The sequence below is a fragment of the Ostrea edulis genome, chromosome 6 (genome assembly GCF_947568905.1).
Source record: "Ostrea edulis chromosome 6, xbOstEdul1.1, whole genome shotgun sequence".
NCBI classification, from domain to species: Eukaryota; Metazoa; Mollusca; class Bivalvia; order Ostreida; family Ostreidae; genus Ostrea; species Ostrea edulis.
In genome coordinates this window covers 5,689,777-5,717,756 of record NC_079169.1, presented here as the reverse complement: position 1 = coordinate 5,717,756, position 27,980 = coordinate 5,689,777, and the positions used below count along the sequence as shown (strand labels likewise).

At 34.7% G+C, this 27,980-nt stretch overlaps 1 protein-coding gene across 1 annotated transcript; it reads right to left on the bottom strand.

The window, feature by feature from the left end:
* Positions 1 to 375: 375 nt before the first annotated feature.
* LOC130047030 (uncharacterized) lies at positions 376 to 18,008 on the bottom strand. The gene is made up of 7 exons (XM_056141148.1): positions 17,972 to 18,008; positions 17,413 to 17,637; positions 12,917 to 12,985; positions 6,997 to 7,197; positions 3,347 to 3,565; positions 1,080 to 1,262; positions 376 to 1,003 (listed from the first exon to the last, which is right to left on the bottom strand). The coding sequence occupies exons 1-7, from the start codon at positions 18,006 to 18,008 to the stop codon at positions 711 to 713; spliced, it is 1,227 nt and encodes a 408-aa protein (XP_055997123.1). The 3' UTR covers positions 376 to 710.
* Between the last annotated feature and the right edge of the window lie 9,972 nt (positions 18,009 to 27,980).

The following is a 27,980-nucleotide window of genomic DNA, read 5'->3' as shown; positions in this document are numbered from 1 at the left end:
TGACAATTGATGCTACAACATAACTATCCAAAAGTCGTTGTAGACTATTCATTTCATTATACATACTGATGTTTTGTATGGATATGTACATTGTCGTTTAATTGGAAACATGTTTTTATAAAGTAAAGCCATGACAAAGACTGTCAATACGTCTTGTCGTTATGTTCTAATGAAATAACAAATTTTAACCGAGTTACTTCTGTGGTTGAGCATCTTTACACGGTCGAAATAACAAAATGTCTAATTTACACGCTTACATATGTTTAACTTTAATAAATGTCGATATATCTGAATTTATTAAGATGACACAGACAGCTTTCCATAATTGGAATTAATTACAACTTTACACATTGAAATGTTTTCCACATTCTAGGTAGGTTACAGGTTTTTCTTCATGTTTCACAGAGTAGTTTCATTAGTCATTGGTAAATATTCTTGGTCAGTTTGAGATTGAAGAGGAGTTTGTGATGCGGGGGGTGCACATCTAGATATGTAAAGGATTGAATACATGGAGTGTTAGCATGAATTATCATTTTAATATCATTTCTATAATGAATTTATTGATTCATTCATATTTTCCTGTTACAGAACAATAATGAACGTCTACCAACAAAGCTCATGTCTAAATCATGTATAAATTGTGAATTTTAAAAACAATAATATTATTATGAACAGGGTACATTGTACGTAAGTTGATAAACCACCTTTATTTAACGTGTACGAGAGGCGTAAGGTCCAAATAGGATCTGTCTGTACATCAATGGAAGGTCACTACAAACGATGATTCCCAACACAGTCGTAGTAATTACTATTCCAGTGATGAAACCAAGATATTTCGAAGACTCCCTTTTGTCTTCTGCGCAGGTCTTCGCTCTCACGGCTGCGGAGAGGTCTTTTCGGTTGACTTTCAATTCATTGCTCAGTTTATTTATTTTCTTTTGAAGGACCTCTGCGTCTGTGATGAAATATTGGGTCTTTACTCTATCACATGGACATTTACAACCTGAAATATGAAAGAGAATTATTATACAATATACCAACATATGATGTGGATTTCAGCCTTTTCAAAAGGTACTTACGTTTACAGACAGGTATTTCTCCTGACCAATCACCACTACCGTTACAAACTCTGGTGAGATTGCCATGGACGTGACGATGATGTTCTCTGCATGTGTATGACACACTATAGTCCTCAAAATATATCGGAGATCTTGACTGACGGATAGTAGTGCTATTGTCATGATCTGGCTGCTGACATGTGACTGTGGATATTCAATTAATTCTGTTGTACACTATTGCTTGTACATATATTGTAAAACCCATAACTTTCCATAATCTTTAATAATTTAGAATTTTCATTGTAATAGATATGAAAAATATTATACAATTGTATTTTCTCCGTCTCTACACAAGTATAATATAATGTTGAAGATTTACTCTATATGGTTTAAAGTATATATATGTAGTAAGGGTTATGTTTATGCCCCCCCCCCCCTCTTACAAAGAAGATAGGCATATTCCTTTGCACCAGTCGGTCGGTAGACTACATATTATCCGTTCAATATTTAAAAAAAACCATTCACTTGATCGTAAGCACGATATTTTATATGTGGGTTGGTTATGAGTAGAAGATGACCCATTTTGATTTTCAGGTCAAAAGGTCACTGGGTGCAGTGCAGTACTCTGTAAAATTAGTGACCGTCCAATATCTTAGAACCCTTTCTTTGATAATAATGATATTTCATACATAGGTAGGGAATTTGTAGTAAACTAACCTATTGATTTTCAGTGTCCAAAGATCAGCGGGTGAAATACAGTGCAATAAACAATTGGTATCTGCTCAATATCTTGAGAAGACCTTTCTTGATAGTGATTATATTTCATTCATGGGTTGATCACTACTGGTATTAGAGAGCTCTGATGATTTTCAGTTTAAAAGATCACCAAATGCAGTGAGGTACTCCATGCATTTGATGTCAGCAAGAAGGGTAACTATGCAATTGATGTATGCTCGACCTTCAAAGAAGAGAGGAATATTCCATCTTTAAATATTCACCATAATTTAACGAAATATCATAAAGAAACAATTTATTGACAGCTTACTCGTGCCCGTACATGTAATGCCCCTGGCGCGTTCTTGCTTTGACTGTGGTAAAAAATTTTACGAGTACAGGCTGAGGGGGACAAATATGTTTTGTACAAACATTTCGTTAGTGGTAATGGCGCTCGTGACCGCATCAAACAAAATCTGTTGAACGTATAATATAGTAATGGCTGTTCATTTGCCATGTGCTCCGTATTGAAAGTAAGTTACGGGTATTTCAGTTATAACCTTAAACACGGAGGACCCATTTTACTGTAAGCGTTGCCATGAATAAAGTGCACCGCCACGGCACATGATACGACCGTCACATATTCACATATTGTTAACAGTATAGATTGTACCCATTGATTTTTTTTTTATATCACCTTAATTAAATGTCACAGTGACCTTAAAGTAGGATGCGACACACTTTCTACCTAAGATGCATTAGTTGACCAATTTTGGTGATTCTAGGTCTAATAGTTTTCAAGTTATGAGCCGGACAAGTTTTTGCCATATATGGCCATATCTTCTTAATGAAAAGTCACAGTGACCTGGTTTTAATGTGCGACACACCTTCTACCCAAGATGTATCTACAGACAAAGTTTGATGATTCTAGGCCTTGTAGTATTTAAGTTACGGGTCGGACACGAAAAAGCTAACAGACGGACGGACAGACGGACGGACATGAACTCCATACCATAATACGTCCTGTCTTAAGACGGGCGTATAGAAAGAACCCTCATTGCTCCGACTCAGTGTCACCTAACCTACCGCTAGTGACGTTTCTATTTGAAGGGAAATTTCTCAAACTGGACGTTAAACAACACACAATAATGACTATTGAAAAGTTAGTGTTAATCCAGGGGCGGATCCAGGAATTGTGGTTACGGGGGGCGCCACTTTATGAGGCAGTGGGTCCAGGGCGAAGCAGATTTTATTGGTCTTGACATATTTCTCCTATTAAGTCATTTGTACTATTTTCTATCATTTTAATAAGGTGAAATTAATAAAATGACCCAAATTTTAAGGGTGTTTTTGAAAAAATTAAGTTCTCCCAATAAAGTAATTCAAGAAATCAAAGGATTTTGTCTTTTATTTCTCCGGGAGTGGAAGAAATTATTGCTTATTTTATCGTTTAGTACATTTTTCGAAACAAGATACCGCGATTTACCTTAAATTTGAAAATTTTAGGGGGGGGGGGGGCGCCGACTGCACCCCCTCTAAATCCACCACTGTAATCAGATTAAAAATAATCTTACCATTGCACACTGGATCTTCCCCCGACCACCGTTCCTGCTCCTGACACTGACGCGTGAGATTTCCGCTGGTTAGAATGTGACGTTCATTACAGTCGTAAACACGTGACTTTAGGAATGCAGTAAATGGATCGCTGACGTCTGGTTGGTATTCTATTCCCAAGTCTTCTACCACAGTACGGTTAAGAAGAGAGTTTTTGTAGTTTACATTTGAACATTTATCTGTAAAGAATGGAAAACTTCAACACAAAGAATGTCTTACTGTATGAAACATCTGTTAGTTATCATAGTTAGAGAGGGGGCATACCGAATTTCATGCTAAATAATTAATTTTCATCAAACCATATTAATCAGCTTTATTAGACTGAAGAAGAACGCAGTGATTCTGTTAGAAAGGAAACGCTTTCTAAAGATTTGGTTTTCTTTACAGAATATTCGATGAAGAACATTTTTGGTTGTGACTGAAAACTATCTGATTTTATATAACTTTGCAAAAAAACCCAAACAACTAACATGTGTTTTATGTTGTATACTGAGTGAACTTGTCTAATTTTACATACCCTGGCAATAGAACATCAGTGTTTTATGTTGTATAGTGGCTAAACATTGTGTGATTTTACATACCCCGGCAATAGAACATCATTGTTTTATGTTGTATAGTAACATTGTCTGATTTTACATACCCTAGCAATAGAACATCAGTGTTTTATGTTGTATAGTGGCTAAAAATTGTCTGATTTTACATAACCCGGCAATAGAACATCATTGTTTTATGTTGTATAGTGGCTAAAAATTGTCTGATTTTACATAACCCGGCAATAGAACATCATTGTTTTATGTTGTATAGAAATATTGTCTGATTTTACATACCCTAGCAATAGAACATCATTGTTTTATGTTGTCTAGAAATATTGTCTGATTTTACATACCATGACAATAGAACATCAATGTTTTATGTTGTATAGTGGCTAAACATTGTCTGATTTTACATACCCCGGCAATAGAACGTCATTGTTTTATGTTGTATAGTAACATTGTCTGATTTTACATACCCTGGCAATAGAACATCATTGTTTTATGTTGTATAGTGGCTAAACATTGTCTGATTTTACATACCCTAGCAATAGAACATCAGTGTTTTATGTTGTATAGTAACATTGTCTGATTTTACATACCCTGGCAATAGAACATCATTGTTTTATGTTGTATAGTAATATTGTCTGATTTTACATAACCCGGCAATAGAACATCATTGTTTTATGTTGTATAGTAACATTGTCTGATTTTACATACCCTGGCAATAGAACATCAGTGTTTTATGTTGTATAGTAATATTGTCTGATTTTACATACCCTGACAATAGAACATCATTGTTTTATGTTGTATAGTGGCTAAACATTGTCTGATTTTACATACCCTGGCAATAGAACGTCATTGTTTTATGTTGTATAGTAATATTGTCTGATTTTACATACCCTGGCAATAGAACATCATTGTTTTATGTTGTATAGTAACATTGTCTGATTTTACATACCATGACAATAGAACATCAATGTTTTATGTTGTATAGTAACATTGTCTGATTTTACATACCCTGGCAATAGAACATCATTGATTTATGTTGTATAGTAACATTGTCTGATTTTACATACCCTGACAATAGAACATCATTGTTTTATGTTGTATAGTAACATTGTCTGATTTTACATACCCTGGCAATAGAACATCATTGTTTTATGTTGTATAGTAATATTGTCTGATTTTACATACCCTGGCAATAGAACATCCGTGTTTTATGTTGTATAGTAATAGTGTCTGATTTTACATACCCTGGCAATAGAACATTAATGTTTTATGTTGTATAGTGGCTAAACATTGTCTGATTTTACATACCCTGGCAATAGAACATTAATGTTTTATGTTGTATAGTGGCTAAACATTGTCTGATTTTACATACCCTGGCAATATAACATCAGTGTTTTATGTTGTATAGTAATATTGTCTGATTTTACATACCCTGGCAATAGAACATCAGTGTTTCATGTTGTATAGTAATATTGTCTGATTTTACATACCATGACAATAGAACATCAGTGTTTTATGTTGTCTAGTGGCTAAACATTGTCTGATTTTACATACCCTAGCAATAGAACATCAGTGTTTTATGTTGTATAGTAATATTGCCTGATTTTACATACCCTGACAATAGAACATTATTGTTTTATGTTGTATAGTAACATTGTCTGATTTTACATACCCTGACAATAGAACATCATTGTTTTATGTTGTATAGTAATATTGTCTGATTTTACATACCCTGGCAATAGAACATCATTGTTTTATGTTATATAGTGGCTAAACATTGTCTGATTTTACATACCCCGGCAATAGAACATCATTTTTCATGTTGTATAGTAATATTGTCTGATTTTACATACCCTGACAATAGAACATCAGTGTTTTATGTTGTATAGTAACATTGTCTGATTTTACATACCCTGGCAATAGAACATCAGTGTTTTATGTTGTATAGTGCCTAAACATTGTCTGATTTTACATACCCTGACAATAGAACATCCGTGTTTTATGTTGTATAGTAATATTGTCTGATTTTACATACCCTGACAATAGAACATCCGTGTTTTATGTTGTATAGTAATATTGTCTGATTTTACATACCCTGACAAGAGAACATCAGTGTTTTATGTTGTATAGTAACATTGTCTGATTTAACATACCCTGACAATAGAACATTATTGTTTTATGTTGTATAGTGGCTAAACATTGTCTGATTTTACATACCCTGACAATAGAACATCATTGTTTTATGTTGTATAGTAACATTGTCTGATTTAACATACCCTGGTAATAGAACATCAGTGTTTTATGTTGTCTAGTAACATTGTCTGATTTTACATACCATGACAATAGAATATTAATGTTTTATGTTGTATAGTGGCTAAACATTGTCTGATTTTACATACCCTGGCAATAGAACATTAATGTTTTATGTTGTATAGTGGCTAAACATTGTCTGATTTTACATACCCTGGCAATAGAACATCAGTGTTTTATGTTGTATAGTAATATTGTCTGATTTTACATACCCTGGCAATAGAACATCCGTGTTTTATGTTGTATAGTAATAGTGTCTGATTTTACATACCCTGGCAATAGAACATTAATGTTTTATGTTGTATAGTGGCTAAACATTGTCTGATTTTACATACCCTGGCAATAGAACAATAATGTTTTATGTTGTATAGTGGCTAAACATTGTCTGATTTTACATACCCTGGCAATAGAACATCAGTGTTTTATGTTGTATAGTAACATTGTCTGATTTTACTTACCCTGTCAATAGAACATCATTGTTTTATGTGGTATAGTAATATTGTCTGATTTTACTTACCCTGTCAATAGAACATCATTGTTTTATGTGGTATAGTAACATTGTCTGATTTTACATACCCTAGCAATAGAACATCAGTGTTTTATGTTGTATAGTGGCTAAACATTGTCTGATTTTACATACCCCGGCAATAGAACGTCATTGTTTTATGTTGTATAGTAACATTGTCTGATTTAACATACCCTGGTAATAGAACATCAGTGTTTTATGTTGTCTAGTAAGATTGTCTGATTTTACTTACCCTGGCAATAGAACATTATTGTTTTATGTTGTATATGGGAGTTGCTATTGAATGAACAATGTTGTTTTCCATCACACGTTTCTAGTATTGATAAAAATTCGGAATCATCAAAATCCGACATATTCATGATGGACAAGTAGTTGTCATTACAAGTGAGTGCAAGCGATCCTGTCCCAAATACCACACTGGTTTGCCAAAGATCTATCAAATATAAAATTTCACAATAATTGATCATTTCCCTTAGTTTCAAATTTAGAACATTCCTTTATTTCATTGTGATATTATATTTTTTACTATACACCTGAACAAGGCCCATTTCAAATTGATCATTCTACGATACATGCATATATATTTGTTGCATATATATTTGTGAGAAATATACAATCGAAATTCTAAAGTAATACAGTAATAAAAAGTATTTCAAAAGCAAATGACCCACTGACCGCATCGCTTATCTAAGCATATTCCAATGAGAATGAACATTTTGAACCTCTATCGTGAACACACACTGACATCTACGAACAACTTAACACTACATGACGATGCTTACATATCAATCAAAAAGTACATATCAATCAAAAAGTACTCGTGAGGTTCTCAACATCGCCGTAACTTTATCTCAGTGAGCTAATAAATGCAGTGTAAAGTTTAATTTAATTAAAAAGTAAACATCTGGTTCCTAAACATGAATCAGATCTGCAGTCTTGAATAAATTATTTTATTCCCCACTCGCCTCCGGAACATCGTCAGTGTCTTCCTTATAAATCATAAGGTATTGCAAATCATGATTTCGTTTCGTGGTATTGCAGATCATGATTTCATTTCGTGGTATTGCAGATCATGATTTCGTTTCGTGTTATTGCAGATCATGATTTCGTTTCGTGGTATTGCAGATCATGATTTCGTTTCGTGGTATTGCAGATCATGATTTCGTTTCGTGGTATTGCAGATCATTATTTAGTTTCGTGGTATTGCAGATCATTATTTCTTTTCGTGGAGTCATCGATTTGTGTATCTAAATCCAAACAAATTATGAGAAAAATTCTGTACGGAAACATGCCTATACCCTCACGATGAACGAGGAAATTGCCATCAACAGATTTAATATAAAATCTGGCATTAACAAAATCTGAGATCACTCCCAAATCTATCTATCATCAGAGACTTTGTTCCATATAAAATCAGCAACAGTTGATTTAAAGCTGACATGAATTAATAGATATAGCAGAATTCTCTGTGTCCGCCATATTTCTATGCTTATCCGCCATATTGGATGAATATTCTATTGTTATGTGTGTCAGAGTTTGCATGGTATATAAGGGGATGAGTTTAGCTACACTTCACTTACTCGTCCCCGTTTCCAGGGGATCCGAGGATCGACCACCATCGTCGCCTCGCCGCAACAAACCAAGTGTAGCAGGGCCCCTACTGGGCAGTCTGCACTATAAATCTAAAAACTTTGGATAATCAAATTTAGAATGGCTTTCTTTACGTGAATGTACGTACGATTACAGTAAACGTCAAAATTATACAAAAACGAAGAGAAATATGTATCTATTACATTGTATCTATTGATAGAATGGAATAAGCAAAGGGCATAAAATTTGAACCATTAATTACACTCATTTCAAGCAACATGTAAATGCATAAATACTACTGTAACTTAAATGCACATGGCATGTATGGTCGCCATGAAAACGCATCGAATACGAACGACTATTTAAATGGGTCTACTCGTAATATCTGTAAACGACCGCAGATGTGCATGTACACTTGTCGAAAATACTCTATGTAGAAGTAAAATTTTCTTTATTTGCATAATCCAAGAAACAAAACGATAAACTCCATTTGTATTCCACAGCAAACACGTTGTCACGTGTACAGACCACGACACACTTAGTCCGTGCCGATCAGATATCTTCAATCAGAGAAAATATCAGAGTAGAATATTTACCCTGAATTGTGCATGAATCCCTATACCGTATGATTTACTGGCCAGAATTTTGCAGATTTGTAAATCAGGAAATCATTTAGATACATAAATTGCGCATTATCATATAATTTGCATATGCAACACTGTACGAGTGTATGGGATTGGAGAGAGAGAGAGAGAGAGAGAGAGAGAGAGAGAGAGAGAGAGAGAGAGAGATATCGGTGATCTAGTTGGCTGGTATATTTATTTCTCACTTTCAATAGAGGATTTTTGTTTTGTCTAGGAGTGAGAGGTCCATCTTATCATTATTCAAACTTTCTATCCTCAAATACACCATGCCAAACACGCAAAGTGATTGACTGTATATTTTTGCAAGTTGACATTGAGATTAGAAATATATAATGGGTGAAATTTTAATATTTCATGTTTATAAATTTCTTGCACTGTATTTTACCACTTTATATACAAAGAAAATATTTCTTAGTAAAAATAGATATAAAATCCACGATCGTTATCTCATTTCATAAGAAGGGCATGCAGCAACACAAAATGTATTAACGAAGCAAAATGTAACAAACTATTATTTTCTTCAATTACTTCCGTTTATACTAATTAGGCACGCATTAGATCTTGTATATATATCTATGACATTTTGCGTCATTACATTATGCGTTAAACTCGACGCAAATTGTACTAATGCAAAATGTAAAATTTGAGTTGATAATATTTTGCATCGTTATCAGGCACATAGAATCAAGGGGAGGGGACAAAGGGGCCTGTCCCCCACCTTTATTAAAAAAAAATTATTTGTTATTTTGTAAATACTTATGCGATTCACAAAGAAACACTGAATCTTGAAAGTTGTACTATATATTCGTTTATATATTCCCCTTAAACATATATATTTGTGTAATCAACTGTTTATTTTGGATTGCTAATGGATTGCTAATGTAATACCCGTATTTTCGCCCAGATGTATATTTCTATATCTACGTTTGTATGTGATCATCGGTAAATTTTTAATAGTGCACGCAATGTATCCAACCAGATACTCAGTGTATATGTACGTGCATAATCAGATTCCTGATTTTTTATACTGCAAAACCCCTGATCATGAGTCAAGCATTCAATACATGGAAAAATATTCGACTCTGATATCTCCCCTGAAAACACCCTGATTGGTACGGGTGAAGTGAGTCGGAATAATGGAATGACAACGTATCATTTTGTTTCGTGAATTTATCAGAATAAAGAGAATCTAACATTTTCGGTAAGTGTACATCTCCGGTACTTGTTGAATAGATGTCCGCATTTGATGCGGGGTTTTCTTTTTGCGAGTATGCTATGTGCATTACATATGCACATGCACCTGTATTTTGCAAAATGTATATATTTTATGCCCTTTGCTTATTCCATTCTATCAGTATGTAATTGGCAAATGATTTCTCCGCATTTATTAATTTCATGATAAACTGCAAATACTTGCATGCACTTGCAAGTATGCAAGAAAAACTTTTTTTGCATTTTGGTCTAAATTATCTAAACTTTTAGAATGTTTCACTGATATATAATGTGTGTTTTGTAATTTTGAGCAATGCATGATGTTACAAAACGTGATTGTCTCTATTTCTCATTCCCTATACACGAACATTACTATCGGAGATGTGCACTGTTCAAGTCCAACTAGAAAATCACTCAGGTGTGACAATCACATTTGGGGTATATACTCAGGTGTGACAATCACATTTGGGGTATATACTCAGGTATGACAATCACATTTGGGGTATATACTCAGGTGTGACAATCACATTTGGGGTATATACTCAGGTGTGACAATCACATTTGGGGTATATACTCAGGTGTGACAATCACATTTGGGGTATATGCTCAGGTGTGACAATCACGTTTGGGGTATATAATCAGGTGTGACAATCACGTTTGGAGTACCTGTATATACGGGTAGAGTAGATTAGGCTACCGGAAAGAAATATGGCGGATAAGATGAGAAATGTGTACGTATTAATTGATTCATGTCAGCTTTAACCAACCACGCAGAAACACACAGATTAAGAAACTCGGTTGACTAAAAAAAAAGGTTCAAGAAGGCAAGCGAGATAAAATCATCAAAGGAACAAACGGTATCAACTTAAGAGGGTGACGAGCACATTATATCAGAAAGACTATGGTGATTTCATACGATGATGTAACGCCAGTTGTATTGAGTCTAAGAACTTGCAGCTAATCACAGACCAGCTCTGCAGTGTCCTTAAAATTTCTTGCCTGTAAATTCTTGGAATACATCATTTGCAGTAGCATCATGCAACAATGTTATCGACTGCACGTCCTGACAGATGCCTGGTTTGGCTTCGGGAAGAGGAGATTCTGTGAAATCCAACTTTTCAGTATTCTCCAGGATTTTGCTAGAAGTGCAGACAACAAGGATCAAACAGATGGAATGATGCTATTCTGCTAGAGTTTTCAAAGGCCTTCCTCAAGGTAGTCACCAAAGACCTCTGCATAAACCCCACCATTATGGCATCAGAGGCAGCATCCATGCGTGGATTTGATTTCATAAATGGAAGAGAAATAAAGCTTATAGGAGTTATGAGATTGATCACTGTTCGTTATCTTCACTTTTCATTAGAAGGTAGCGCTTCGAAATCAGCACCAGTTAAATCAGGAATGTCACAGGGCAGTGTCCTTGGTTCTCTCATGTTCTTATTATTTATCTACCAAAGTCTCTGTCCAAATCATCAAAAGTGAGACTCTTTGCTGGTGAATGCACCCTTTAAGGTATTCCATGTATAATGAAAGGATAATGAACAATTTTAAAGGATTTAAATCAACATAAATGTTTATTGTTAAATAATCATGAAAGTGAAGCAGATGAAATTCACATGACTGGTGAATGATTAGAAGCTGACCTTTTTGCACTTAAGACTTTTTAGAAGAGTTGTCTGCCCTTGTAAAAATAAGAAAAATCTAATTTTCTAAAAATGTGTGTGGTCAATGATTAATTTTATTTCATATTTTTATTAAGAGAAAGTGTATGTAACTTTCTACCAAGAGATTTGTATGAAAATATAATTTCTTTTTAAAATATTGTAATAAAACATGCTTTTCCCATATACCTCAATGTTAAATTCTAGGTGAAATAAATTAAGCAACAAAATTTTGAAAATTCCTATAGTGGATTATTTTTATTTGATGAACCCTTCAAAATGATACCATGATTACAAAAATTCCACCATCCATTTATTAGATATGAAATATGGTCATTATACATTGAATACCTTAATAAAAAATAACATATATATACGTAACCACCAGTTAAGAGGTAGGAAAATAGCAAATCCATCGGAAACTATCGGAACCACCATATAAGACAAGTCTGCCATAAAGCTAATTCCACCTGAGCATTCTTGCAGAGTAATATTTCCAATGACCACCAAGACTCTGAGTTACACTACTTTAGAGCGACCTATCATGGCGTATAGAGAGGAAATATAAGCGACATAAAACATGTTAAAGACGCCCAACAGGAGATGAGGGTATTGGCTAAAGCAGAGATGATATATAGGATTGTGAACCTAGAGGACCTAGCTGTCCCCATCATGTCGTGTACCTACTGCTGCCAACATTAAGGTACACACAAAGACATTCCGTGAGTCATAAGCAAGAACCTCGGCGTACCAAAACTCCCTTTCCCTGTCTCAATACGTGCATGGAACTCCCAGTCATATCTGACACAAGGGATATATTTGTGTGTTCCTTAATGTTGGCAGCCATAACCCTTAACTCTCGATCGATCGAATTATCTAGCCATTGGACCGGATAAAAAGGAATTTCAAAGCTTTCACTCGAAAGAAGTCGATATATACAATAGTCTCTTTTAACTTACACTTGTGGAATCTACCAACACCTGCACGAGTCTGAAACAGTACGACAACAGTACAACAATACCCTACATACACTATCAGGACTCACCAGGTCCCTGTCCACCTATTGTTGTATTTGCGCAGGCGCATGATTCAATGACCTCTCCCTCAACACAGCCTGAAAAATATAGGGATGCATTCAAATGAACATCAATTTCAGTAAGTCCTTATCTTCCCTGTGAACCTATGTCACTGAAACAGGTATGAAATATGATTTTTAGATCTATATCAAAGGGCTATAACGGAAAAATGAAGTGTGTCTATAGATTTGTAACATTTTTTCCAATAACTTGTACATGTAATCATATTTTCTTTTGCAACGAAAAACATAATTTTCTTTAATCTATGCATAATTAAGGAGAGCCACCTTAACGAAAAATCATCATAATTGAATTTATTATTTTCTGACTCTAATATATATTATTCACATTTACTGAATCTTTTCCTCCCATTTCCTATTTCTTTTGAAGTTGAAATGGCTTCCATGACAATGAATGCTTGGTTGTTGCAAACTAGTTCGATCCGGATTTTAGTACCATCGGTCCGCATAATCATTACATAATTCATGGAGTGTCGTCAAAGTGATAGGTTGCATTGGCTGTTCCATTTAAAGGAACGAAATGGTAAACAATATGGCAATATAAAAATGCATAAGAATATAAACAATAAAATGTCTTTCTTTGTTGTATCGGGTGATAAAGGTAGCAATCAATGCAAAAAAAAAGTCATCACCCGCTAAAACAACAAAGAAAGCATTTTAATGTTTAAGTGAATGTAAGTTTTTGAATTATTTTTTAAAGAGGGAATTTGTTTGGAACGGAAACAATTATCATAAACAAACAAACAATGGGTACATCCATTGTTTTGCAGTAATTCAATATCTCTTCCGTTAAAGAGGTAAAACCTGCCCCTCCCCCCTATATATATATAATTTAAAAGAATAAAATTCAAAATCATCACATATTAATCAACGATCAGTTCCTGCTAGTATTTTCGCCTTACGGCTCTTCAGGCAGTTTGTCTTCATAACAATACAAAATAAGCAATACAAAATAGATAGTTGGGCAGACACGAACCCCTGGACACACCAGAGATGGGATCAGGTGTCTAGGAGGAGTAAGCATCCCCTGTTGACCGGTCACACCCGCCGTGAGCCCTATACGTTGTCCAATCCTAATTTGAATTCAATGAACATTGAAGGTAACGAACAGCGATTAATCTTATAACACCTATAAGGAATACAAAATAGAGAGTTTGGCAAACCCCTATCCCTTTTGACAATACCATAATTGAAATTCAAAATTATTTATCCCATTTTTTTTTTTAATTTCATGACTGGGACAAGAGTAAAGCAGTAACATAGCTACCTATACACAAGTACGTACATAGTTTTACATCATTTTGCGAAAATAAAAATAAAAATATTGGTGGAAAACGAATCTAAAATATAAAAAATATATATATACAGGCAATAATTCTAAAATGTGTGATTTGTACGTGCCTCTCCATTGGTTATAAAATATGAAAATTATTATCGTTTTAACAATATATACTCTGGGCAAACAGGTAGATAGGGGAATGGACCCGATACCATATGAGAACAGTTACAGTCTCTTTTAGCATCATTTCAATTATCGTTTGTGCACATTCATGTGCAAAACTTTTAGAAAATATTGTGAAACAAAATCGCATTCAAATACAGTTGTACAACTGTGTGAAGTCAATGTTAATTTATTTAATTTAGAATAACATCGACTATATATTAATTGGAGATATTGGGTGTGATATACATGTAGCATAGACTATACATCCAAGTTAGCTGACTTTTTTTTATTTTTCAAAGGGTCATAAAGGTGGTCGGGAAATAAATTGCCAACAGACAGCAGCATTCCTTGATTTAGATGCATTTCTCTTCATGTCCTCTCCTGAAAGTTTTCCATGATGTCTCAGGGTTAGGATTGGGATGCAAGATGTACAGTACATATATATGATGTAAGAATATCCACTGTTTGTACACATAATCATTTCTGTACTTACAAAGTTTTAAAAAATAAATAAATAAATTATGGTACATGTAATGATTTTCTTAATGCATTGATGATTAAAACCTTAGGCAAAGACTTATAAGAACATAAATTTATGAGTTTTTATGATCAAATTTGGTCTATTTTGCATGTTTATGTTTTGTACCTATCTGTCTAGCAACTCTTCATGTTTTTGGCAAATAGAAATTTAACCAATCTAAGGACATATGCTAAGTTTCTCTGCAATTATTTTTTCATCTCCTCGATATGACGAATTCTTGCATGATTTCCAAAATAATTTTTAAAAGGGGTATTAGCTGTAATTTTGTCACCAAAAATTGAATTCAATAAAAATTGCTCTAAATTATATATTTCAGTAATAACACAAATATTCAATTATTTCAAACACCTTTTTAATCTCAAAGCAAGCAAATGTAATTTTAATGATTAAATAATTATAATCTTGCAAGCCAATAATTCTTCTTTATATATTTCTTTACACTAAAAGCGGTTATTAAATGTAGTTTTATTAGGTTTCTCTTGGTTTTTGGTTGTTGTTTTTTCCTTTTACAAAAGAAATATTTTTATTAGTCAGTAATACGTATTCCTTTGCCATTGGGATATATCAGCTGATTTTACATTTTTACTTGCCACAACTAGGAACTATCAAAATATGTTAACTCTAGACTAAATCAAACCTGAGAATTTTGTAGAAAGAAAATAGAATGCAAGTGAATTGTACCTGAAATATCACGACAAATCATTTTTTATTTAGAAACGTGTATGTCTTTAATTGAAACTTACCATTCTTGGTTAAAGAGTATTTATTTATGTTTTGGAAAGAAGCCAATTTCATTACAAGGGGAATGGGTAATGAAGAAATACTAAAGTTGACATTGGGATCATTTGAAATCTTTTTTAGCTCACCTGAGCTGAAAGCTCAAGTGAGTTTTTCTGATCACCCGTATTCCGGCGTCCGTCCGTCTGTCCGTCCGTCTGTCCGTCTGTAAACTTTTCACATTTTCAACTTCTTCTCAACAACCACTGGGCCAATTTCAACCAAAGTTGGCACAAAACATCCTTAGGTAAAGGGAATTCTAATTTGTTAAAATAAAGGGCCAGGCCACCTTCCAAGGGGATATAATCAAGAAAAGGTAAAAATAGGGTAGGGTCATTAAAAAATCTTCTCAAGAACCACTGAGCCAGAAAAGCTGAGATTTATATGAAAGCTTCTTTATATAATGCAGATTCTAAATTGTTAAAATCATGGCCCCCGGGGGTCGGATGGGGCCACAATAGGGGATCAAAGTTTTACATACAAATATATAGGGAAAATCTTTAAAAATCTTCTTCTCAAGAACCACCGAGCCAGAAAAGCTGAGATTTATATGAAAGCTTCTTTATATAATGCAGATTCTAAATTGTTAAAATCATGGCCCCCGGGGGTCGGATGGGGCCACAATAGGGGATCAAAGTTTTACATACAAATATATAGGGAAAATCTTTAAAAATCTTCTTCTCAAGAACCACTGAGCCAGAAAAGCTGAGATTTATATGAAAGCTTCCTTATATAATGCAGATTCTAAATTGTTAAAATCATGGCCCCCGGGGATCGGATGGGGCCACAATAGGGGGTCAAAGGTTTTTTTGTTGTTGTTTGGTTTTTCTTTCGGTTTTTTTTTTTTTTTTTGATATAGTGCAGATTTAAGTTTGTTAAAATCATGGACCCCGGGGATTGGGATTGGATGGGGCCTCAAGGGGTGCATCAAAGTTTTACATACAAATTTATAGGAAAAATCTTTAAAAATCTTCTTCCCAGAACCACTAAGCCAGAAAAGCTGAGATTTATATGAAAGCTTTCTGATATAGTGCAGATTCAGGTTTGTTAAAATCATGCCCCCCCCCCCTGGAGTAGGATGGGGCCACAATAGGGGATCAAAGTTTTACATACAAATAGATAGGGAAAATCTTTAAAAATCTTCTCAAGAACCATTGGGCCAAAGAAGTTCACATTTACATGAAAGCTTTCTGACATAGTGTAGATTCAAGTTTGCAAAAACCATGGCCTCCAGGGGTAGGTTTGGGGCCATAATAGGGACTACGGTTTTACATGCAAATAGATATGGAAAATCTTCTGATATGGACCAAGGTGACTCAGGTGAGCGATGTGGCCCATGGGCCTCTTGTCTTAATATGGGCTCTTGGTTTATAAATTATCAAAATCAGAAATTGTAGGTGATACTTGCTGATATCTTCCCAGATATGGTGCAGATAAATATACAATAAAATCAGTATTATCACAATTTTACAGTTTATTTGACTAACAATTATGTTGTGTGTATTTTTCAAGCCTTATGAATTTTGATTGCAGTCTAATGACGGTTGTTTAAATCAATGTAATACATGTACTATTATTTTTTAGGTCTATGGGTACAATGCTATAATGCCCTGAAAAATCTTTTGTGTAGCATCGTCACACCTGTTATGTAAATAAGATATTTACAAACTATAAGATTACTACCGTAAATTTCCACCTCACACGGCTCAATTATCACCACATCAATCTGGTTAGATTGGTTGATGTAGAGCAACACCTGAACACCACTGTGGCCCTCAGGGAATATGATGGTGTTCTGTAGGCTGGGACTTGGTTCCTCGTCATGGTACACAGGGTGAAGGTGGACCAGATCACTATATGTCACTGTCTGGTTTGTTATGAAGAGGTAATATCCACCATGACGGACAACTATAAATGACGTAAGTGAAAGGTTTAGTTTCAGCTACATTTAGTGACACAGTCAGTGCAAAAACCATAGATTGGAGAATCTACGAACACCTAAAAATCAAATCGTATTTTCTTATGTAGCAATATAATAATATAGTGACCAATTCGGATTTCTTTGTTTATCTTGAAAATGAGACATGTTTACTAATTTGAAAAGCGACCAAAAAGTTCCTCGCTTTGTCAGTTCATCTTTACAAAGCATTTTCATCCAGCTTGGATTCATACAAAACCACTTCTGATGATAAAACTCCAGATTCGGGTTTTAAAAACTACATATGTACATGTTTTACCAAACACTTAAAGGATTTGTAATCCAGATTTTGTTTTGTCATATTCAAGCAAGCACATACGGAGAGGACTTATATAGGCAGTGCCTGCTGTCCAATCCTATTGTGAATTTTCATAATAGTTTAAATTAAGATTAAGCACATTATCTGGAAATGCATAAAAATCCTTGTTCTTTAATAGAGGGCGAAGCCCTCTCACGGCCCGAAGGGCCGTGAGAGCGGAGCTCTCCTTATACCGAGCGAAGCTCGGACGGGCCGAAGGCCCGTCCGCGAAGCAAGGCTCTAAAGGTAACACGTATGTAAAAGAAAAAAGTCAAAATCAGCAAAAGAAAAAGAGATAATCTCTATATACGTTCACTGAAATTTTCGTGATCCATATGGGCGCCGCCATTTATTTTTTCCATTACTGTGATAGTTGGACTTTTGTTTTATTATTTTACATTATACTTTGATTTAATCCAGATTCTCATTCATTCATTCATGCTTGCATTCATTCATGCGCAGCGCTACTAACTACAGTTTTGTGTGTATGTGTTTAAATAAACCTAAACACCCCTATTTCTTATAATGGTTAAGTCCAGGTCTGGGGTATTGAATAGCCTAGGTGAAAGTATGTACATTTTAATAGGTAATGTACTGGGTTTAAATTTCTATTGGCTGGTTATTTGTATTTTGGCCAATGGTAGACCCTGGCGGGAATTTCAGGGTGCTTGCAGGTATTTTTTTTTTAAAAGTGAGTAGTTAGTGAGTTGCTAGACCAGGAGAAGAATAGTTTGTCTTACATAGGTGTGACTACATTTTATAAATCTAAAAGTACTTGGATTGTTCTATACAACACCTTTACCTGTAAGTAAAATAAGCCATTTAAAATCTATAAAATCACTTATTTAATTCTATATAAGTAATTAATGAATGAGAAAAGTTATATTTTAAATCAATTGCCAAACTTGTATGAAAGAGAAGAATGGAAGCTGCTAAATGTTATGAATATCTATTCAGCTATTGCAAGTTTTTATTTTAATTCATGTATCCTTAAATAAGAAGGGTTTGTGAATATTGTTATAATTGCTGTTTTAATAGGTCAGTATATATAAAGCCCAGTTTTGAGCCAACACTGTATAAGGGGCTAACTCGGTTCCATAAACCGGTATGTAATGTACATATAATTGACCTAATCTAATTACTATATTTTAATCACAGAAATAATGTAAACTATAAATTAATGGCCTAAACATTAATTTGTATTAATTGAATGTTCTGTGTATTTGTTATTGTTGAAATATCATGTCTTAGTATTGTCTTTGTGTTGTTTGTATGTTTATATATTGTCATTGTTTTAGGGTCATCACATCTCATCTCGTATATGTTTTACTCCGTATGATTGATGAAATAAATGAACTCACTACCCTACAACCATCTTGTGAAATTCATATTCAAGAACGGTTACAAAAAATGGCGCCCAACGTGATTTAGGAAAACAAATTGGTGGATCCAATTGATGGTTCCCGCGCACTTCATCCCGTGTACGAACGGTGCTCCATATATGACGTCATCAACCGGAAGTGGCATTCTCAACTTAATGCGTGTTTCACTTCAACTGTGTTGTGATTGTACTGTGATTTCAAGTGTGTATTCGTGAATGTGTTTTGTGAATTAATTCACTAGGACTAGAAACTGATGACTTGGTAAGCCAAACTTTATTTTGCATTGAAATTGTTTTAAGAACAAGGGTATACCTCATATGTGTCACGTGAATCTGATCGATCAGCTGTTAACACCAAATCAATTCAATTTCTGTGCTATTTTTAAGACTGTATATTCACTGCATCATGATTGTATTTTTTGTGTGTGTTAAAAAACCATGGTATATTTCAGTGAGAGTGGTGTTTGAGAGCGGTTCGATTCTTTAAAAAATAAAAAATATATATATATAAAAAATATTTAATCCGTAAATATCCGGAAGTATTACTTTAGTGTAAACTATACCGGTCTTTAATACCCTACTAAATAACATCCGGTAAAAACAAAACCACGTTTGAAAATCAGGGATTCATTTCAGTTGGCGTGAAATAATATAATTATAGCTGTTGGTGGTTTGTGTTTCATTTGTCTGTAAGAGTCAACATTATTTCAAGGGTATTTCTTTAAATCAAAGGTTTTGATTTGACTTAAACAAAATGTAGGTTAACATTTTGTCCCTATTCACGAGATTGTGTGAGAAGTACGTTGTTTACTAATTTGCGCTTGCTTGCAGCGTTCATATATCCATTAATCATCATTAGCCAAAGTTAGGTAAGTGGAAAACGTTATAGTTTGGAAATATAGTTGCGTTTGTGTACGGTACCATTGTGTACGTGTTGTCTGGTTGACTAGTTCAAAGGGATTTAAATTTTCCCAATCTGACATCCATAGGTATACCATTCAGAGATCATTTTGTCTGTTATCATCATCCTTGACTTTGCTCGTATATATCCCAGCTTAGATTCATTGCATTGTTTATTATTGCAGGTTATCAATTAGTACATTAGATACTTGATTTTTTTGGTCAACGTGCCGGTTTCTTGATTTTCATTTGTTCGCGGCGGGTTCTTAATTTTCATTTCTACGTGGCGGTTTCTTGAACTTAATGTTCTTAATTATATGATAGTCATTAAGTTTGTTTAGTTCTTAGGTTCATTAAGTACAATTTAATTAGGTTACAATCTAATTAGTTTCTATTAGTTAGTTATACACTTAATATATTTGATTTTGTTTCAGGAGTTTAGAAATTATATTTAGTTTTGATACTGCATTGAATTTAGAATTTAGTTATTGAAGTTTTTCCCCCCAGGTGTAATTAGACTAAACCATTTCAGGTATATTAGATGTAGACTTAAGGTTGAAGTAACTAGTGTTACTTTATTTAGAATTAGGTTTACAGAACTTCTACTTAGATTGTATTAATTGTGTTTGGTTAAACTGCAATCATGAGTACAGACAACCCAGGAACATCAGAGGAATTAACTGGCACCGAACTAAAACAATTAGCACATGCTTTCAAGGAGTTAGGAGTAAAACCGAAATCAAAATCTGCAAAGGATCTCAAATCATGGATGATCAATTATGCAAATTGGACAGCGCCTAGAGTTTCGCAAGGAGAAATGCCTGATGCACATGAGACAGGTGGTGCTACTAGTAGTACTCAATATTCTGCAACTACTTTTGCATCTCATCCACCCAAACTCCCAGTATTTTCTGGAGATAAGAAAAGTGACACTTCATATGACCTATGGCGTTATGAAGTGAGATGTCTGATGAAAGATGATGTAAGAGCTACCACTATTTTACAAAGCATTAGAAGATCATTACGAGGAAATGCAGCTCGGGTGTTGATGAGACTTGGAACAGATGCGTCTATTGAAAACATATTACATAGGTTTGACAGTGTATATGGCACTGTTGATGATAATGAAAATCTACTATCCCAGTTCTATAGTGCATCACAAGGAGGAAGTGAAGATGTGTCAGAGTGGAGCTGTAGGTTAGAGGACTTGCTCAATAAAGTGATTCAGAACGGCGAGGTCACTCCAACAAATACAGATCAAATGTTAAGAAATATGTTTTGGAATGGACTAGCAGAAAATCTTAAAGATATCACTGGACATATTTTCAAAGAATGCACCAACTTTGATGAATTGAGACGGGCAGTAAGGAAAGTTGAACAAGATAAACTTAGAAAAGGAAACATCAAGAAAACTAACATTCACCAGACAGTTGCTAGTACAAGTAATGTGCAAATGGATGAATTGAAGGCAATGATTCAGAAAATGGATACAAAAATGAATCAGATGAAAGAGGACATAGATGATGTCAGAAAGAAGTATCATGAATACCAAGATCAAGGACACAAAGGACAGCAGCATGGGCAGTATAAAAACAAAAGAAGATATGCACAGGAAAATGAGAATGATAAGGAAGTTGTATGTTACAGATGTGGTCAGGTAGGACATCTGAAGTACGGATGCAGAGTGAGATTAGACCACAAGAAAGATTTAAACTCATCTCGGCCAGTATCAAGACGCGGACGCTAGGTCGACAAGAAACAAAGCGTCAATCAGCAGTTATCATAGGAGATCCAACAGAAGTTAAGATTAAAGTAAATGGGATACTTACTACTGCTTTACTGGATACAGGGTCTACAGTATCAACCATTTGCGAATCATTTTATCAAGAGTATTTCCACGATGTAGAAATTCAAAACATTGAAGATATGTTTCAACTGCAGTGTGCAGATGGAAGCAGTTTACCTTATAAAGGAGCAGTTGAGCTAGATATTTCTTCAGATGGACTTGGTGATTGCAGTAAGCATACTTGTTTATTACTGGTTGTGGATGATACAAGCTATCACAGGGATGTGCCTATTCTTTTAGGTACAAATATTCTTAAATCCTTGATGGAGGAAACAAAGAATAGTAACGGAGATAGGTACTTACAAACTGCAAAGTTGCATGAGCCCTGGTTTAGGACTTTTCGATGTCTAACACTTCGAGAGAAGGAACTGATCAGGAACAACTACAGATTAGGTGTATTAAAATCTGCAGAGAGAAAACCTGTTATTATTCCCCCAAATGGAGAGGTGACGATTGAAGGATATGCTGATAAGACTCTCCCTTATCATCAGACAGTCGCTCTAATACAGGATGCGGGAAAGTCAGTTATTCCAAAAGATTTAGACATCATCCCAAACCTTATTGAGTATAACTACAATGTTACAGGGCCAGTGCCAGTGACTATCAGTAATGTCACAACCAGGACAGTAAAAGTTTCACCCAAAGCAATTATTGCAGAGTTACAAGCAGTCACTGTGGAAGACATGCCTGAACCTACAACAATTATTCAGGATGTTACAGAAACAAACTTCCAGATATCCAAAGAAAACCTGAATGAGCAGGAGTACATTAAAGCTAAGGAGATGATTGCAAGAAACAGAGGTATTTTCTCATGTGGAGATACAGACATTGGACATGTTACTGCAGTTAAGCATCGGATAGAATTGACAGAGGATACACCATTTAAACAACGACACAGACGGATACCTCCAGGAATGTTTAAAGAGGTTAGGGATCATCTTCAACAGTTGTTGGAAGCTGGAGTAATTCGGAAGTCAAAGTCGCCATTTTCAAGTAATGTGGTTCTGGTGAAGAAGAAAAATGGTGAACTAAGGATGTGTGTGGATTATAGACAGTTAAATAGTAACACCAAGAAAGATGCTTATGCACTCCCACGCATAGAGGAAATATTGGACAACCTATCCGGAAACTCTTACTTCACAGTGCTTGATGCTAAATCAGGCTATCATCAAATTGAAATTGCTGAGGATCATAAAGAGAGGACAGCTTTCACTGTTGGTCCCTTAGGTTTCTATGAATACAACCGGATGCCATTTGGACTTTCAAATAGCCCGGCAACTTACCAAAGACTCATGGAAGATTGTCTGGGGGAACTCCATCTCAACATTTGCTTTATATTCCTGGATGACATCATCATATTCTCCAAGACATTTGAAGAGCACTTGGAGCGACTACAGCTAGTATTTGACAAGTTGAAAACAGCAGGGCTAAAACTATCACCCAAGAAATGTACATTCTTTCAGGAGAAGGTCAAATACGTGGGACACATCGTTTCAAGTGAAGGCATTGCAACAGATCCTGATAAAACCAACAAAGTTCTCCAATGGCCGACTCCCACATCGCCTGAGGATGTTAGGAAATTCTTGGGATTTGTTGGTTATTATAGGAAGTTTATCAAGGATTTCAGCAAGATAGCTGGCCCTGCTATGAGTTTCTTTAGGGATCACTCTTTGTTATCTTCACCTTTTTCCAGTAAGACACGACCATAACGATATGCTTAGAACACGTGCTTATTTTTGCGCGGACCTCAAAGATTTTAACCACATGTATATGTCGGCATCCTCTGCTTCCATTCAGTAGGTCTTTATCGATATTAAAAACATGCAGTTGAGCTTTCCAAGATAAATGCTTATTTTGTAATTCGCTCAAGCGATAATCATTTTAAATCTCATACGTAATGAGAATTTCTTATCAACAAATTAGGTTTGCAATGGTTTCAAAGGAGACAAATGAACTACATCTAATTTTCCATTTTGTTTTTGTTATCTTGCAGCGCTGTGGTCCATAAATCAAATCATTGGATTGGAACGCTGGATTCGGACTAGCTGAAACGTCTTAACGTAAGAGAGAAGAATGGTCCATGTTAGGGTACAGTGCACGCTGTCTGTTGTTATGATGTATATTATTTTTTCTTATGAAAAACAAATACCATTTCATCTACGTTTCCTCGGAAAGAGTATTGATGGATTCGAAGTTGTCTTTTCTCAATATAATGTTACATTTAGAAAAGCAGTAAAACTCTGTGTCAATGTTTGTGAAGACCCCTGGTGGTGTAGCGCTCTTCACAAATGTGCTGATAGACCCCGAACATTCCAGTGTGATGTTATTTGTCCATGGAAATCTGAAACTATGTCTAACAAACCTGGAAATCAATTCTGCATTCTGTCTGAGGTTTGTATTGAGTTACATAGTACATATAAGTATTGTGTTACGAATTAACCTTTTCGTTTCGTTTCTGGCAATGTGTACAACTTTCAGGCTTGGATTTCTCAAAAAATTCTCAAATATGACCCGCCATGATTTTCAATCCTGGCACATTCTATCCTAGTCGGTCAGGTTATGATCTCAATCCTGGCCAATAACATGGTCTTATCCAAAGGACTGCCCCATTTCGTCGCCTCTTACGACAAGCTAGGGGTACAGTGGACCTATTCTAACCCAGATTCCCACGGGACTACAGAATGCCATCGTCGGAAACCCACGGTCGGTCGTACTTCTTTTAAGTCCAGTGGGACACAACGCCGATATTTTCCCTGCAAGATGTTTTATCGGCTTCTATGTGCGATTGGTCGCTTTACTATTCCTTGTTGCGATTATCAACTAATGAAATAGCCTCCTATTTCCAGTGTTCGGGAGCATAGAAAAAAACATGGTTTTCGAAGGGAAAATTTTGACAAGTTACAAAGCTTTCAGCGGGATGCTTTACAACTTCTTTGTCAGCTTGTTTTGAAATTAATTTTATTCGTAATATAAACATACCTAACAACTTATCTCTTTCCCCCTTCATCTGGTCCACTTTCGTGACTATTGAATCGTTGAGTTTGCATACCCGATTTAATTTATTCGTACAGCAGACAAATGATGCGTCTGTTGGGTGAAAGTTGAGGCACTCTAGAGCATAGTTGTACTGTTCAAGTGAAGGTTTTTGACGACACTGACGCTTAAAGTTTTCAGAATACTTACGGCGATTCCCATTGGTCCTCAATAGGTCACGTAAGGTCATGCTTTTTAATGAATTACTCGAAAATATCGGCGTTGTGTCCCACGGGAGGTAGAGGAAGTGTGACCGACCGTGTGTTTCCGACGATGACAGAATGTCGGAAATAGTAAAGTTATTCTTAAACTTTCTTTAAAAACTTAGTATAAATAATCACACGTTTTGACGCTTTTCATTGTAGCATTTTGCTTTCCTGGAGTGTTGTTTGTCAATATATATGGAATGGAGTTGTAGAAAATCAATTCCTGGGCATTTCTCGTCGCCATATAGATCTGACGCTTCAACTTAACAATACTAGCTTTGGAAGTGAAATGGCCGTGTATTTCAACAATAGATATATCTTCAAAATATTATGTCTTTGGCCAGCAGTTTTCAATATTTTGAACATTATCGTTCGATTATTTGTTACACAAGTTAGCCTTAACGTGTACTGTATGCATTTGTAAGAAATATATTCGAAGGATTGCACCACGTTTTCAGTAGTAATGGGCTGTAGAAAACCACGAAAATACTACCTCTTATTGACGGGGTTTATCTACCTCCTGTAGGAAATCATATTAGTCTGAATGACTAAAGTAAAATAAAAACGTCCCACGTTAGTGGAATGTTATCAGGAGCTTGTACGCCGCATAAACACTATATTGGACGAGATCGCAATATTCCATTATCTATAGAATATACTGTTCCATTCATATCGTTGCAGGCAAACCAGATTGGCCCGAATGGTAAGTTTTTGTTGTCATCTATCGCTGACTTATTCTTTCGTCCAATTTCAAACCTAAGACTATAACCACGTTCATTTTCCATAAAATCCATCTGCATTATCCACAGTTTTATTAGCAAGAAATCTAAAATCCATCTGTATTATCCAGTTTTATTAGCAAGAAATCTAAAATCCATCTGTAATATCCACAGTTTTATTAGCAAGAAATCTAAAATCCATCTGTAGTATCCACAGTTTTATCAGCAAGAAATCTAAAATCCATCTGTATTATCCACAATTTTATTAGCAAGAAATCTAAAATCCATCTGTAGTATCCACAGTTTTATTAGCAAGAAATCTAAAATCCATCTGTATTATCCAGTTTTATTAGCAAGAAATCTAAAATCCATCTGTAGTATCCACAGTTTTATCAGCAAGAAATCTAAAATCCATCGGTAGTATCCACAGTTTTATCAGCAAGAAATCTAAAATCTAAAATCCATCTGTAGTATCCACAGTTTTATCAGCAAGAAATCTAAAATTCATCTGTATTATCCAGTTTTATTAGCAAGAAATCTAAAATCCATCTGTAGTATCCACAGTTTTATTAGCAAGAAATCTAAAATCCATCTGTAGTATCCACAGATTTATTAACAGGAAATCTAAAATCCATCTGTAGTATCCACAGTTTTATTAGCAAGAAATCTAAAATCCATCGGTAGTATCCACAGTTTTATCAGCAAGAAATCTAAAATCTAAAATCCATCTGTAGTATCCACAGTTTTATCAGCAAGAAATCTAAAATTCATCTGTATTATCCAGTTTTATTAGCAAGAAATCTAAAATCCATCTGTAGTATCCACAGTTTTATTAGCAAGAAATCTAAAATCCATCTGTAGTATCCACAGATTTATTAACAGGAAATCTAAAATCCATCTGTAGTATCCACAGTTTTATTAGCAAGAAATCTAAAATCCATCTGTAGTATCCACAGTTTTATCAGCAAGAAATCTAAAATCCATCTGTATTATCCACAATTTTATTAGCAAGAAATCTAAAATCCATCTGTAGTATCCACAGTTTTATTAGCAAGAAATCTAAAATCCATCTGTATTATCCAGTTTTATTAGCAAGAAATCTAAAATCCATCTGTAGTATCCACAGTTTTATCAGCAAGAAATCTAAAATCCATCGGTAGTATCCACAGTTTTATTAGCAAGAAATCTAAACTCCATCTGTAGTATCCACAGTTTTATTAGCAAGAAATCTAAAATCCATCTGTATTATCCAGTTTTATTAGCAAGAAATCTAAAATCCATCTGTAGTATCCACAGTTTTATCAGCAAGAAATCTAAAATCCATCGGTAGTATCCACAGTTTTATTAGCAAGAAATCTAAACTCCATCTGTAGTATCCACAGTTTTATCAGCAAGAAATCTAAAATCGATCGGTAGTATCCACAGTTTTATTAGCAAGAAATCTAAACTCCATCTGTAGTATCCACAGTTTTATTAGCAAGAAATCTAAAATTCATCTGTATTATCCAGTTTTATTAGCAAGAAATCTAAAATCCATCTGTAGTATCCACAGTTTTATTAGCAAGAAATCTAAAATCCATCTGTAGTATCCACAGTTTTATTAGCAAGAAATCTAAAATCCATCTGTAGTATCCACAGTTTTATTAGCAAGAAATCTAAAATCCATCTATAGTATCCACAGTTTTATCAGCAAGAAATCTAAAATCCATCTGTAGTATCCACAGTTTTATTAGCAAGAAATCTAAAATCCATCTGTAGTATCCACAGTTTTATTAGCAAGAAATCTAAAATCCATCTGTAGTATCCACAGTTTTATTAGCAAGAAATCTAAAATTCATCTGTATTATCCACAGTTTTATTAGCAAAAAATCTAAAATCCATCTGTAGTAT

What these genes read in the sequence shown, in the direction of transcription:
- LOC130047030 (XM_056141148.1), bottom strand. Translation starts at nt 18,008, where the DNA reads ATGACAAAACAAAATCTGGATTACAAATCCTTTAAGT. An exon ending in AATAATGTTCTATTGCCAGG is followed by an intron (nt 3,566 to 6,996) that starts GTAAGTAAAATC and finishes CATTCTTTACAG; the next exon opens with ATAAATGTTCAAATGTAAAC. An exon ending in GGAAGATCCAGTGTGCAATG is followed by an intron (nt 1,263 to 3,346) that starts GTAAGATTATTT and finishes GAATATCCACAG; the next exon opens with TCACATGTCAGCAGCCAGAT.